Source organism: Ambystoma mexicanum, chromosome 3p, assembly GCF_040938575.1.
Source record: "Ambystoma mexicanum isolate Mex_15411 chromosome 3p, UKY_AmexF1_1, whole genome shotgun sequence".
Taxonomy (NCBI): Eukaryota; Metazoa; Chordata; class Amphibia; order Caudata; family Ambystomatidae; genus Ambystoma; species Ambystoma mexicanum.
In genome coordinates, this window is record NC_090925.1 from 150,095,226 (window position 1) to 150,110,064 (window position 14,839).

At 48.3% G+C, this 14,839-nt stretch overlaps 1 protein-coding gene across 1 annotated transcript in view; it reads right to left on the reverse strand.

Annotated features, from left to right (window-relative positions):
- The window catches only part of LOC138580179 (C-type lectin domain family 2 member D-like), a 67,765-nt gene that overhangs the window by 46,515 nt on the left and 6,411 nt on the right, over nucleotides 1–14,839 (reverse strand). The window contains exon 2 of the mRNA XM_069650507.1: nucleotides 14,406–14,513. Coding sequence (XP_069506608.1) covers nucleotides 14,406–14,513 — 108 coding nt within the window. The remainder of the gene's footprint in view (nucleotides 1–14,405; nucleotides 14,514–14,839) is intronic.

Genomic DNA, 14,839 nt, shown 5'->3' on the forward strand with positions numbered 1-14,839 from the left:
CTGCTCACTCCGTTGTCACACTTGTGGAAGGCCCACTCTGTGGTCGCCACCTGGGCCTAGCTGTTCTGGTTTAGGCCAGTGCCCCTGTCCAGTTGTAGATGGTCTCTTGAAGGGGCATATTCAATATCTTGGCTCATCTGGGCTGCTTATTACTATTTCTCTCTTGCATCAGAGTTCCTGCACTGGTAGAGGGCACTATGTACACCTGGGGCTAGTTTATGGGCTTGTAACTTAGCCCTTCCCATTGTCCAGCACTTCGCACAGCACTCTCCTTCACCAGAGTCAGTATCAGGCAGTCCCCCCCCCCCCACCGTGGGGTGTCCTCAGCCTGGATTGTGCTGTGTCAATGCAGCACCATTCGCCAGCACACTGCCGGTACCACCTCTCTATGATTGTACTTAGGAGTGGGGGGTACAGTTGGGGGCACCCATTGCCAGTAAAGCTTCCCTCGGTGTGCCAGCCCCACCCCCCGCCATCACTCCTTACCTACAAGCTCTGGTGTGTGCCGATCACTGCTCCTCCTCTGCTTCTCATACCACAGCTCTGGTGGCAGTTGTGGCTTCTCTCGTCTCTCCGGCAGGACGCGTCCCCGCAACCGCCGGAGGCAGCCTGGATGTCGAAAGGACACCCCGCACACCCCATGTGCAGTCTTCTGCTCGACCGAGCCGCACTCGCCTGTACTCTCCCGCTCCGTGGGTCAGCCAGGGCCCTTGGGCAGAAGCTCTCATCGCAGTCTCAGGCTTTTGTTTACAACCCCCCCACCCCCAATGTGTGGATATTTCTATCGAGAGTGGTTCCCAACCCCCATCAGTCCATCGATGCCTTCTCACACGGCGTGACTATCAAAAGCCAACTAGCTGCGATCTCTCCGCCGCCATTTTTCCTTTGTCTGTGCTCCAACGTCCGCAACCCTGCCTCTCGGGCAAAAGGTTCTTCCAGGCAGTGCCTCTCCACTTTCCCCCTGTAGCTCCTCCAGGTATTCCCATAGCAGTGCGTCCAATTTGTGATGGGCGCACCCGTTCCTCGGGCCGCCCTGCACAAGCACTCACAGACACAATGAGCCACACGTCCGTACATTCCAGGGTCCCGGCGGCAACTGCCGCACGGACCGTCTTTATTATAAACACACATGCGCGGCCGGAATGAGGCTCGCACATGCACACAACCACATAAAGACGGAACATCTCTTTTTTTCTTTAAACAAAATAAGGTAACACCAACTAACTTGCCCACCAGTGGATTGCTGACGCGTGCCAGTCTCATGCTCAGTCACCTGAGTCCAGGACATGGTCCTTGAGCCAAACCGGTGGGTTGCGACTGTCTCACCGGATATCGCCGCCCACTCCTCGGGGGTGGGTGGGGGTGTCGCTGCCGCTGTCGACTGATCCATTGCAGTGTCTTCCTCAGGGATCTCAACACTGTCCTATTGCGATGCAGATTCCCTCGAGCCAGTGTCTCTGGGCCGTATGTCGACCTTTTTGAAGAACGACCTGTTTCGGGTAACTGTCCCCTGTTCATTCACCGCAGTCACCATCGACCCCTTCACGTGGGTGACGGTCCACGGTTGGGGTTCGAACGGCAGCGACAGCTTTCCTTCAGGCCTTCGGTTTCTGACTAGCACCGAGTCTCCCACTGCTACTTCCTGATCTTGCAATCCTCTGACACTCTCCTTTACGTTGTGTGCCTCTCGCTCTTGCCTCACTAGGTCATTGTCTATGACCCCCCGGCTCACAGCCTTCAACTTCAGGGAGGAGTCCTCTCGGGCAGCACCCGAACAGTGCCTCTGCTGGTGCAACCCCCGTCGACTGGTGTGGGGTTGTTCTGTACTCCGAAAAATTCGAAGGGGTTTCTCTTCAGTTCCCCTCCTCCATTGGCCGCTATGCGGAAGACCTTATTGAGCGTCCTCATGAGCCTCTCCACTTTGCCATTCGCTCGGGGCCAGAGCGGTGAGACTCGGTGCTGGATCCCCTTTTCCCTCATGAACTGCGCAAAGTGAAGGGCGGTCCATTGTCCAAGCACAGGATTTCTGGAAAGCCATGCATGTCAAACATCTTTTCCAGATCGAGGATCGTGTGTTCACCTGCGGTTGAGTCAACCAGCTCCACCTCTGGATACCTTGAGTATTGGTCCACCACTTCCAAAAAGTACATGCCCCTCCCAGTGGACCCGAAGTCAGCATGGACAGTGCCCCACGGCCTCTCACTTCTCTCCATGGAGCTGATCGGTGATGCTCTTTCAAGGGGGCTCGCTGCTTGGCACGGCAAGCATCCTTTCACGTGTGTCTCTACCAGGCTTTCTAGGTCCGGGAACCAGACCTTCGGTCGCAGTCTAGCCTTTGTTTTCGCTACTCCCTGGTGTCCTGTATGGGCCAACTCTAGGACTCTGGCCCTCAGCGCCTGGGGTATGACTATCTGCCGCCCCCGCAGCAACAGCCCATCGTCCGAGATGGACAGTTCGTCACAGACCTTCCATAGCGACTGCAGGTCCTTCTGTGCTCTGTCTTCCCGTCTCGTATTGTTCCGCAGTACATCTCTCCATTCCCAACTGCGAATTGCAGCCTGGATGGTCTTGAACACCTCATCCTTGGATGGCTCATTCGCCACCACCTCTCTGGCCAGGGCTATCGGCATCGCCCCTTCCACAATGCTGTGGACAAGTACTTGGCACTCCACCACCTCCCTCTTGCCCGACAGGCAGTCCATGTTGGGGTGGCGGGACAGGTAGTCTGCCGGGTTGTTCATCCCTGGCCTGTACACTAATTTGATGCAATATTTGATGAGAGCGAGCATCCACCGCTCTATCCGTGGGGGAGGCTTTGAGGATACGCCCGCTAGGATGGGCAGGAGGGGTTTGTGACCCGTTACAACATTGACCGGCTTCCCAAGGATGTACAAGCAAAAATGCTTGCAACCCCACAGGATCGCCAGCGCCTCCCTCTCGATCTGCGAATAGCGCCTCTCTGTTTCTGTCAGGGCCTTACTCGCGTACGCGATGGGCAGCATTTCACCCGTCATCCACCTGCATAAGCACTGCCCCATGGCCCACGGGACTGGCATCCACAACAATCTCGGACTCTGAAGTAGGGTCAAAGTACGCCATTGTGTCCTGGTCAGATAATGCTCTCTTGATCACCAAGAACGCCTCCTGCTCACACTTGTCCCAGACCCACACTGCATCGTTCTTGGTCAGGGCCCGCATGGGTTCAGAGGGAGAAGCCAGTCCTTTGATGAATCTCCCACAATAATTCACCATCCCCAGAAAGCTGCGCACCTCCATGGGCGTCTGGGTCGCTGCTGCCTCACGGATGTCCTTGATCTTTTCCGGGTCCGGAGACACCCCACTCTCGTGGAAAACGAACCCGAAGAAACCAATGCGGTCCCTGAAGTATTCGCATTTCTCGCGATGCAGGGTGAGGCCTAGGTCACTCAGCCTTTGCATGGTCGCCTCCAGCCGCTTCATGTGCTCGGCGTGGGACGTGGCGAACACCAGAACGAAATCACTCATATTTATTACGCCCTTGAGCCCTGCCAGAGCACCCCTGATGGTATTTTGGAAGACCTCTGCGGCCGAGGATATGCCAAAACTGAGGCGCTTAAACTGGTACAGGCCCTCATGTGTGGTAAAGGTGGTAATGTACCTAGAGACTGGGTGCAGCTCAAGCTGGTGGTAACCTGCTCTCAGATCCAGCTTAGAAAGGAACTTGGCCCCTTGTAGTTCTCCGATAATGTCATCAAGTGTGGGAGACAAATGCATTCGGAAGCCATATTACGCAAATGCGTACCACGCCCGGTTGTTTGCGCTTAGGCGCCACGATAGGCGAGACCCATGGAGTTGGCCCCTCCACCCTCGATGAGGTCCATACTGAGTGTTTTGAGTTCATCTTCCAGCTGAGAGCGAAGGTGGAAAGGAATCCTTCGATGCTTCAGCGCTGTCGGCCTGATGGTCTCATCAATGTGCCGCCGCACTGGCTCCGCCTTCAGCTTGCCAATCCCCTGAAAGGTGCTAGCGAACTTCTCCAATATCAATATCGCCCTGGTAGACCTCCAGAGCAAAGTGTACTATGTCCAATGCCTCTGAGGCCGCACAACTCAACAGGGAACATGGGCTGACGGTGACGAAAAACCTCGCTCTGATCACTTTACCTCCACGAGCCACTGGGGCAACGAACACTCCCTTGATGGGTAGGGGAGTGTCACCTCCAAATGTAAAGATTTTGGCTCTCGTTGTCCAGGGGAGGTGGGCCCGGAATGGCCTCATAATGTTCTGTGGCCAGCACGCATACCGAGTCGGTTGCCTGCGCTTCTTTGTCCCTGTATCCAAGTTCGAAATGAAGAAGACCTCTTCATCTTCCTCCTCGGCTATGTTGAGCTTTTGGGCCTCTAGCTCCAGCGCAGCGACACTGCGTTGTCTCCTGAAACCGCTGCCTGACCTGGCTGGCTCCCTCTGCATAGGGACTGGGGCAGCAGCCCGACACATCCTGGCATAGTGTCCCGGCAAGTTGCATCTCCCGCAGCCTCTCGATTTGGCAGGGCAGTCTTCTGCATTCGGCAAATCATATCCACAATACTGGAAGATGGCAGAACTGCCATGCGGGGACGTTGCTTCCTGCCTCTTTTGGCTCCAGCGGGGTTTCAACTGAGTTGGTTTCCCAACAGCAAAGGCCTCCTCGTGCTTGCCTTGGCGTACTGCGGCGTCCATTTTCACCCCTCTACTCTCAGCAAGTTTGTACACCCTACTATTATCCAAGATTTGAGCAAGAGTCATGCCCGGCTCCCTCAGAATTTGTCTCCGTAGCTTGCCGGAGCTGCAGCCTTGGATCAGTTGATGGCGAACCATGAAATCTGCATCTGCCCATCTGCACATGCTTGCTAGTTGTCTTAGACGTGCACAAAACTGATCTAATAACTCGTCTTCATGCTGCTTCTCCCCGCACATGACAAATCTTTCAAAGTCAACATTGGATAAGGGAATAAAATGATCCTAGCCTTGATAGCCGCATAGGTTACTGCCGGTAAGTTGAAAGATTCATATATGTGCAGTACCTCTGTGCCTGCAGAGCATAGCAGCGTTGCCACTTTGGCATCGTAATCCGTTTCGCCTGTCACAGTGAAGAACATATCAAGTTTTTTTTTTTATCCAAAGCAGCCATCTCAGGCCGAACTTCGAGGGAGGCCCTGATGTGTCGAATTCTTGCATGGGCTGTAGAGATCCATGCTGCCTCCAAACCACCCTTGCTGCCACAGGAGCTTCTCCATCGCTGTCTGCCATCTTCACAGGTCACACAGGCACCTCAGTCCGTGTTAGAGGCCGCAAACCTGGCTAAAATGCCGTTGACGTACCTTGAACCTTGGGCTGTGGCACAGTGGTGCTGTCTTCTGGCAGCTGATCACCAAAACGGGGATGCCCAGGTTGGAAGTGCAGTCCTCTGGGCTAGAGGGCTGCAGAGTGTCCAAAAATTGAGGGTTTGTTGTCCTCAGCACGTGGCAGCGTACGAGCGCTCTCACGAGCCACTACTGCCTCCCATGCCAAAACAAAATGTCCGCCATCACTCGTGTCGAGTTAGTGACACACGCGGAGAAAAATGCCAGTAAACGACACATTTATACACGTCAAGCGCTTCTCCTTCGGTATCCCGCCTTATCGCCAATGTGATGGGCGCACCCGTCCCTCGGGCCGCCCTGTACTACCAAAAGCACTCAGACACAATGAGCCATACGTCCGTATGTTCCAGGGTCCCGGCGGCAACTGCCGCACGGACCGTCTTTATTATAAACACGCATGCGCGGCCGGAACGAGGCTCGCGCACAACCACATAAAGACTTAACACAATTCTAGTCCATTTTGGGTCGCCATTGGCCAAGTAACACAATATTCACATGGAGGATCTGCAGGAGCCATGAATGAGGACGTCTTCATCACATGGCTGTTGGCCACGCCCCCCATATAAGAACATATTCATGCTCGAGTTGTTAATAATGATACTATAAGAAAACAGGACTATGCCGGCCCTGACAATATATGCCAGTGTCCTCACATAAGAACATGCTCCTGTTGGCTTTAGCCTAACACCACACAAAAAAAAACAAAAGTATTCCACTGTAAGAAAGCATGTCCATGCTGGCTGCACTAATGGAGGCCAATGTGGGCACGTAAGAACACTCATGCTGGCTTTGCCTATGATACAAGTCAAACATGCCATGCCACCGTTAGAAAATGTACACACTGGTTGCTCGGATGTGCAGACACACAGCCAATTACAAACGCTGTCATGTACCACAACCTGCAAACTGCTCTCTCATTCACAGGTTCAACCACAGAACATTAACACACATTCATACGCGCACTTACATAGAAATCCCTTGCATGTGCGCAGACACACAAACACAAAAATATACTTTTTGTTAACTGCGCTTCCAGCTGCATCAAGGCTGCGCTCTAAGCCCCCTGGATCATGCACACCATGCAGACAGGAACATGGTAGAGGTGCTGCCTGGTTCCAAACATGCACCAGAAAGCGACACCCAGGAGACTTCAATATGCCTGGAGGTGCAGGAGCATCCCCTACTCACATTTGGTCCAGCAGTTCCCAGGATCGTTTGCCTACAGGTCCCAATTCTGAAAACAGGGCACATTTGGGAAAGTTATGTTCTGTTGCAGAACACTTTTCTCAATAGCACCATATTCTGCTGCGATGTGAAGGTGGCGGGCTGAAGGGGAACATGCCACTGTCTTTCCCTGCTCCATGCACTCGCCTTGCGGCGTGAGAACGGTCCTGTGACCTCAAAACATGCAGAGCTGTTGGTTTGAGCAGATTTCGAGGGCACACCACCATTCCTGCACCATTAACACAAGAGTCAATAATACAGCACCCCGTAAGGTGTTGCTAGATCTGACGGGCAGCTTCATTTTTGTCCAAACAAACCCCTTCTCTTCAGCAGGCTAAAAAGTCCCTGTAGACAGAAGACACCATGAAGAAATGTGTTGCACTCCATGTTCTCTGAAGAATAGTTCAGAAGTTAGAAGAATTCACGGCAAGCATAATACAGGGGAATCTCTAACCGTAATGTAATATGCAAGCCGCATTTCAACTTTACCGAAAGTGCCAGTGGGGATCTGAATGCTTGTATAAACTTGTGGAATGTGCGTCTTAAGTTGCCACAAGAAGCGCTCTGTGGATGGTAACCCTATAGCGCGTCGTCTCTGCACAGTTTACATTAATTGTCTAGGCACCTGCCATGACAACACTCCCCCCCCCCCCCCAATCACCTTCAGAATGGAGGTGGGGGGGATTTGACAGACCAGGAGGAGATGGGGGGGGGGGGGTGGTTGGTGGTAGGCGAGTGGATGTTTTATTTCTACGGGGCATTTACCAGGTCTTCCAAATCAGGCCGTCGGTGTCTGCCCTGCATTACCAATGGTCCCCAAGGCCATTGTCAGGCTGTAAATCAGGTATACGCAAAAAGAGGTGATGGCTGGAAGGTCTGAAATCCATCCTAAACTCTGGCATAGCTCTGGTCAGCCCTGCAGACCATCGTTCTTCACCTGCCAAGCCTATACAGAAGGGGAAAGAACATGTGCAAATCAGGCTTGGTTCCACCCCAAAAGGGGCAGTCAAGCCCCAACTGCTTGGTCATATCCCTTCTGCACGAGACCACAAGCAGCCCCAGATACGTATCAACCTTGTTTGGCCTCATTGGTGGGAACTAGGTTGGGTCTCTAGGCCTAGCAGGCCCGGGACCACACGTCTGGGCAGCCCCGTCGAAGTCGGTGTGACTTATGCAAAACAAAGGTTCCATGTGATAATCGAGCCATGTAAAAGTCGCCACGTATGCGACTTTTCCTGACCCCTAAAATTCTTTGCTCAGATATTCTAGGAGGGGTATAATTATATAGTATACCCCCTGGCTTATACTGAGATGGATAGTCGCCCTACATAGCCATTCCACGATTCAAGTCAGCCTAAATAAGCAAGGTACATTGTCTCGCCTGAAAAATCTATAGAGGGGTGAGGCAGGTGTGCATATTAGCCCCTTCCTCTACAATCTGTACATGGCAGGCTTAGATCAATATCTTCAATCCTTGGCAACTCCCTACTTGTCCATCTTAAGGCCATTGGGGATTGGCCATGCATGCGACTACCTAATCTTTGATAACACACCATAGGTCTCCAATACGACTTGAATGGTTTCTCTACCTTTCTGAATGCCCACTCATGGTCTGTCAGTCCAGCTAAGACAACAGTAATGCAACTAGCGAATGCTAGGAAACAAGCTCCTTTTAAGTGGTATGATCAGACGGAACCTGTGGAGCGCATTGGCTCTTTTCTTTATCTTGGCTTCATGATAAATTCAAAATCCATCTGTTCTATCTACTCGTTCTTGGTTGAACACCCAGGCTATCAAAGAATCAACTAAGCTGAGTGTACTCAAAGTTCTCTTTACTTCCTGCCTTGTGCTTTTTTGGGGGCAAGATTGTTCCCAAACTATTGTACGGGATTGAGATATATGACCCAGAAATAGAATATCTGTCCCAATTAGAAGCCTTGATTTGGAGAAGCGTGTCTCCTAAATGCGACATCACATTCAATAATTGCCTATGAATTGTGCATTACTTCACTGAAGGCCAGAGCATTCTGGAGATATCCATCACTCTATGGAAAAGATGTTGGCGCCAACAGTGAATTTGTTGTTTTTGGTCTTGGTGGAAGTATGCAAGCCCTGTCCGAAATAAAGGGGTTTCCCTTATTGCTGTTGGCTGAGCCAGGATGTACTTTATCTTACGGGTAATCGAGACAGGATAAAGAAGTCTCTCTACGCAGTGGATTGGGCAAGTGACGGAATTCCATTCATACACCACTGTAACTCATTTAAAACGAAGATCACAAAAAGCAAGGCCCTTTAGCTCGATATTCAGCAATTTATTCTAGTAAATCTGCTCGTTCCACTTTCCTAAAATTCTGTTTGAACTTGATGTATACTAAGGACATTCGGTTGAAATAAAGCCTTGTGAAAGGACGCTGCATTTTGCAGATTCTGCGTGGACGAGAGAGAGAGCGAAACGTCTGGACATCTATTGGTATTTTGTGAATCTTTGAAGCATTTTGTGAATCTTTGAAGCAGTTAAGAGAAAGAGCTTCAGATGTACACAAGAGACTATTTTTATCAACAGACCATATGTGGAATTATTGTTTGTCAGGATAAAGTACTTCTATTGTAAATCCAGTTACATTATTTTTAGTTCAATATTTACAGAGAATTGTTTTTTTTTCCCTTCGAGTCGCTTTAGAATTCTGTATGTAATAATTTGTTTTAGGTATTGTATCGAGGATAAAATTGTTAAGCAATAAAACAAAAAAAAAAAATTATATATTACCTCCAATCATAGAATATTTGTAAAAAGTGTTGGATTGTCTGAAGGGTGCATGTTAAGCCACCTGGCGGCCATTTTCAGATAACAAACAAAAGAGTGGATGGCTGGAAGGTTTGGAATTAATCCTAACCCCTGGCATAGTTCTGGGCAACTCTCCACACCATCGTTTTGCCAAATCAAGCATATGCAAGTGACGAGGCTTTGATGTCAGGCCGTCACAGTCTCTCTTTCACAGATTATGTTTTTAAGCAAAGTGCAGTTCCTTCATGGAACACATGTCTAATTTTACATTGTGGGATGTTTTCAAACACGCATCCAAGCCCTACAACATCGCGGGCAGCAGCAACATTAGACTGGCCACCGGAAAGCATGCTGCTTGCCAGAATCATCCTAAAACGCACAGTGAAAACCTGATAGATAGGCCACCATCTTCTTTTGCCACCATCTTCTTTTGCCTCGGCCAGTGTTAATACAGGAGACCATTGCCAGCCCCATCCTTTGGCTGCCCACAGAACAAAAGCAGACAAAGGAATATAGAGCTGTTCAACAATTCATTTTCTTGATTGACAAAAATTACTAAAATCACGGCTCACAAAACCACTAAAAAGATCCCACCTCCTTGTTGGGGGGGGGGGCGGCTGGGGACTGGGGGGGTCAACATTCTGCCGCAAGAATCTACACGAATCTGAGGTCCACAGAAGTGCATCTATATTTGAACAAAGTATATTTTGAGGATTGCTTACTGGTAAGGCAGCTGTCAAAAAGGTGCAGTACCGTGACTCACCACTACCAGAAAGCCGGCGTTTTAAAACCACCAGTGTCTTTGTAAAGTTGAACATGGAGCCCAAACTATGCCAAAGGAAGACTTGCTAAGAGGTGGATACAATTTTATTCTAAAATGACTTGAAGGAAGCAATTGTTTAATGTATGTATTAAAAAATGTGGGTTATATTGCAAGAAAAGACAATTTGTAGATATTGGTTGCAGAGATAAAAAGTGTTCCCACATATGGGATCAAATAGATTCAACACCTTATCTCTAGACAAAGAAGCTTCCTTCTGCCCTTGGCCAAGAGATGTGTGAACAGGAATTGGCCAAGGCACCCTGGTCTGCTGACCTCAGTCAAGACAATAGACTCTTTCAATTGAACTGAATATGCTGATTTGGGTGTGCCTGAACAACTGCTCTGGGGGAAGGCAAGACATCTGATCCCTGAGTCAGAGCCAAGTTTCTAGGGGTGGGGACAAACAAATGGGTGTACTGAAGGGGAGGCAAATGTATGTTATTAAATTGCTTATAAAATATTGTATCAAACTGACAAATGTACAATTTGGGGATTCTTAATATGAAAAATGCACCCACAATTTGAGACGAACCTGGACGCTGTAGGATGCTCCGAGGCCAAGCCCCACAATTATTAATATTGTGGGTGCAGGGTTTATGCTAGAAACCTAAAAACTTCCAGTAATATGCTCAGAGAGGGGGTGTACCTCCGTGTCAGATTTGATGAAAAACCAATATTGCGAAACTCATCAAAAGCGCAAAATGTTGTCATTTCTGAACCCAAGCTCGTAGAAACATGTGACTTGAGCCAAACTGTACCTTAAGCAATCTGTCATGCAATTTAGGTAATATTAACAAGTGGGGTATATTGCAATTATGTGTTTTATGAAAAAGAAGATATGTTGTACGGACACAAAGGGGAGTGTCCTCTCCTTGAGCCATAAAGATGATACCTGATGACACATTCTGACTCACAACTCTGTTCTCCAGTCAGGTCATAGTAAATCCTTCAACCCATCAGGATCCTCAGAGGGTTGGGCATAGAAAGTCAGCCTTCCCACCCACTTTCAAAAGACATAAAAAGAGCCACTGAGACCCAGATAGAGAGATGCATTTTCCATTCTTCAATCGATTTCTGCGCAGCACGCTGCCCGACCATATCCAGACAAAAACTCCAGATAACTTGAAGCAGAGAGGCCTGAACCAAAAGCTGAACTTCTCAGCAGGCTTCAGAATCTTTTTCTACCTAAACTATTCAACAGCCGGGCGAGCCGTTTTGCTTCTGGCTAGAACTCTGTGCCAGAACCAGACCCGGACCAGACCGCTGTGCAGTGCCGATAGCAGACCCAGACCAGACCGCTGTGAGCAGAACCAGTGCCAGAGACTGTCCGGAGAGAGAACCGCAGCCCAAACTTGACCAGATCGGTGACGTGGTCCATCCCCTTCCAAAACTAGGAGTGAGTATGTAAGAACTGTACAGAACCAATCCCTTAGTTTAAATAAATTTCAACCTGTCCAGAACTGCATAGAAATCGTGTGTCCATTCTGTGATTTCCAACCTGTTAAAGCGCAATTGTCATTCTGAAATCTTGACTTAATTCTGAAAATCTACCTCCACAAAAACGTCTGCATCTTTTGAACTGAAAACGAAACCCCAACTCCTTATAGTTTTTCCATAATCGCGATCGACGCACTCGGAAAAAGTGCAGCGAATTGCAAACTGGCTCAATTTCACCACTTGTAAAAATAGCTGCTTCTTGCTTTCCACTGCTGAAATTCGTTTTCACTCTGATAATCATTCATGAATCATTGCTAGTGTTGACCTGAACTAATTCAAAGTAGCCGTCACCTACCCTGAATCTCCTATAGGGAATTAAAATCATTTTTAGCATATTTTTCACTCCATTGCAATCACATTTAAAAGTATTTGGCCTGTGTTTAAAATCATCCCCGTTTCTCTAAGCTTGCTGAGGGGTGGGGGGGGGGGGACTGGAATTTGAACTGCATTTCATTGTATTCCTGAAAACTGTGTGCTCTCCTTTCCATCTCTTTCTATTGCATAAGGGGGTGGAGGGGCGGGGGGGAGTGAGTTATCACAAGGGAAAAGTGATCATATTATCTACTGTTGAAACCATATCAGTTTATTTCTGTGCTGCATTCTTTCCATTATTGCTTTTACTTGAAACCATACATAGTATTCTCAGCTACCTTATCCTTTCTCTACCAACTCCTAAGTAATTAAAGAATTGTGCTACCGTAATATCCATTGTTGATCACTGTCATATTCATAAGTGTGCTATCAAATATGAATTTATTCATAAAAGTATGATATATATATTGTTTAATTTTTCCAATAATCCTTTTAATTTGCAAAACAAACTTCTTGGCTCAGTGAGGTCAGGGGGATTCAAAGAGGGGCGTTATACAAGGGTTTATCATCCATATTTAAGAACTTGACATAAAAATATCTAAATAAGGGCTTCCATTGGGCATCCCAGACTAGGCATTGACTTAGATGGATTGCTGAATTGAAGTCACTTACAACATGGACCTCAGAATTGCACCGCATCCCACCGCCCCTGCAACCTTTGAGGACTCTGGGTGGCGCACTTATCTCCATCAAACAATCTAAACTAACATATAAAGCTGCATGCGCTGAGAGCTGTGTAAAAATGGACTGTTGCTTCTGAGGTGCGATTTTGATATTACATATGCTCGACATGTGACAGCAATGGCTGGCATACGTTGACAGCAATGGTCGGCGTGCTGTGAGAATGTCTTGAAAGGATGGTCTGAGTGTCTGGGACCAGAATGCCAACATAGATCAAATGGTGGCAAAGCCTGGCATAAGATGAGAGTATTGTGGCAAATGATTGCAGCACTTGACATAATTTTAGAGTAGTTGGGCGTTTCATAGCAGAAGATGTCAACTGGCGCAGGTACCTGGCAATGATGCGACAGCCCTGGCAAATAACGCATGGCATGCGTCCCGTGAGTGCCTGGGCACTGCTGTAAAACCACTATGGTGGTGACTGGCACAGCATAAAATCTGATTGACGTATGGCTGCAACACCTGCAAAGCATGGTCTGAGCACCTAGACTTGGAAGGTCAGTATTTAGCAACAAAAAGCATTGCCACTGTACAAAAGCCCATAAAATAATGTTGGCTTTGCCAATGGTTGCTTCCTACCTCCGCACATACAATGAACTGCACACGTGAGAAATTACAACACCCCACAGCACCATATTGAAATAATGACATACTCCCAAGAGCCCCCCCCACTCATATCCATCCTCTGCTAGACGCCTATAGCCGACATTTTTTAAACAAACCTACCCATGTGACTAAACAGCAGCAACACACGAAAGTGGGGAAATAATGCTTAATTATTTCACCCCTTTATTTGGTTAATTCTTCCATCTCTCTACGCCTCATCCTGTCAGTTTCCATCACTTTTGATTAAAGTCAGCAAAAGGGAAACCATGTTTTAATGACAATGGGCAGGTGTACAACAGTTTATGTAAATGGGGAAATATCCCTTTATTCCAGTGTCCCAGTTAATGCAGCACAGGCACTATACAGAGACACGGCTATTTTGCATTTATGTATAAAGATGCACTAGTTCTCGGTCTCTCGACAGGACACATTACACCCACAATTCACTCTGAGGAGCGAAAATCCCTCAACTCCTCCCCCTCAGACGCTACAATTACATACATCTGGCCTTTTACTATATAGTTAGATTAGATATTAGGAGCGAAATAGATAATGTTTGTGTTTTTTTTGTTGCTGGCGGTGTGCACACATTTCTGCCATTTCAGAGGCCGAAATGTTTCGTGCCTCAAAAGTAGGCAAAATGTCCATGCTCCTGCGGCGAAACAACCAACAAGTTGACAATTTCTTGCAAAATACTGATGGCTGACTTTTTTTCAAATCTGCCACTTTGAAATTGAAATCCAAACCTCGGCAGTTACGCAACAGCAAATACATAGTACAATTATTTAAAGAAAACAGATGCGAATCTGTGTGCCGTTCTGATTTCACAAGTCAAGTCCGGACTCTGAGAACTGCAGGGGAGGAGGGCGGCTGCTGTGAGGGCCGGAGCTCTGAAGCCCTCCAGCTCTGACCGCCGTCCGCTCCTCTGCTAGAAAGACCCCCGTTTCCTGGCACAACCTCTTATCGCTCAGCGAGAGCGCTGGGACGGCGGATCACCAAGGACTTCTGTCCTGCAGATACACACACACACACTCACCTGCAATGTAAGCTCCCAGGGCAAGTACAACGAGCACCAGGCCTGCTAAATAAACAGCCAGAAATCGGGGTCCGGTCGCTCTTCTCAGTAAGCACCTCAGATTATGATCTGCAAAAGAAAAGACTGTTCCTAAAGGTTGTTTTGCATCACGGAGCAATGACAGAAGTAATCTAGACATTTACGTCATACAACGTTTCACCCACTGGGTGGCGCTGTGACTCTTCCAAAGAGCAGCGCCACAAAAGCACACACGAGACCAAGTCTGGGACTTGTTACCGCCTCTCCTTTATTCAATCTTTCTTTATCTTTGATTCTTTTTCATATATTTTCTATCCATCTTCATTTCTCCCCCATTCTTATCTTCTTCAGTGCGAGTGGACAGTTCTCGAGTATGTTGTTGTCTTACATCAGAACTCCCTGACTTGCCCTTTAAT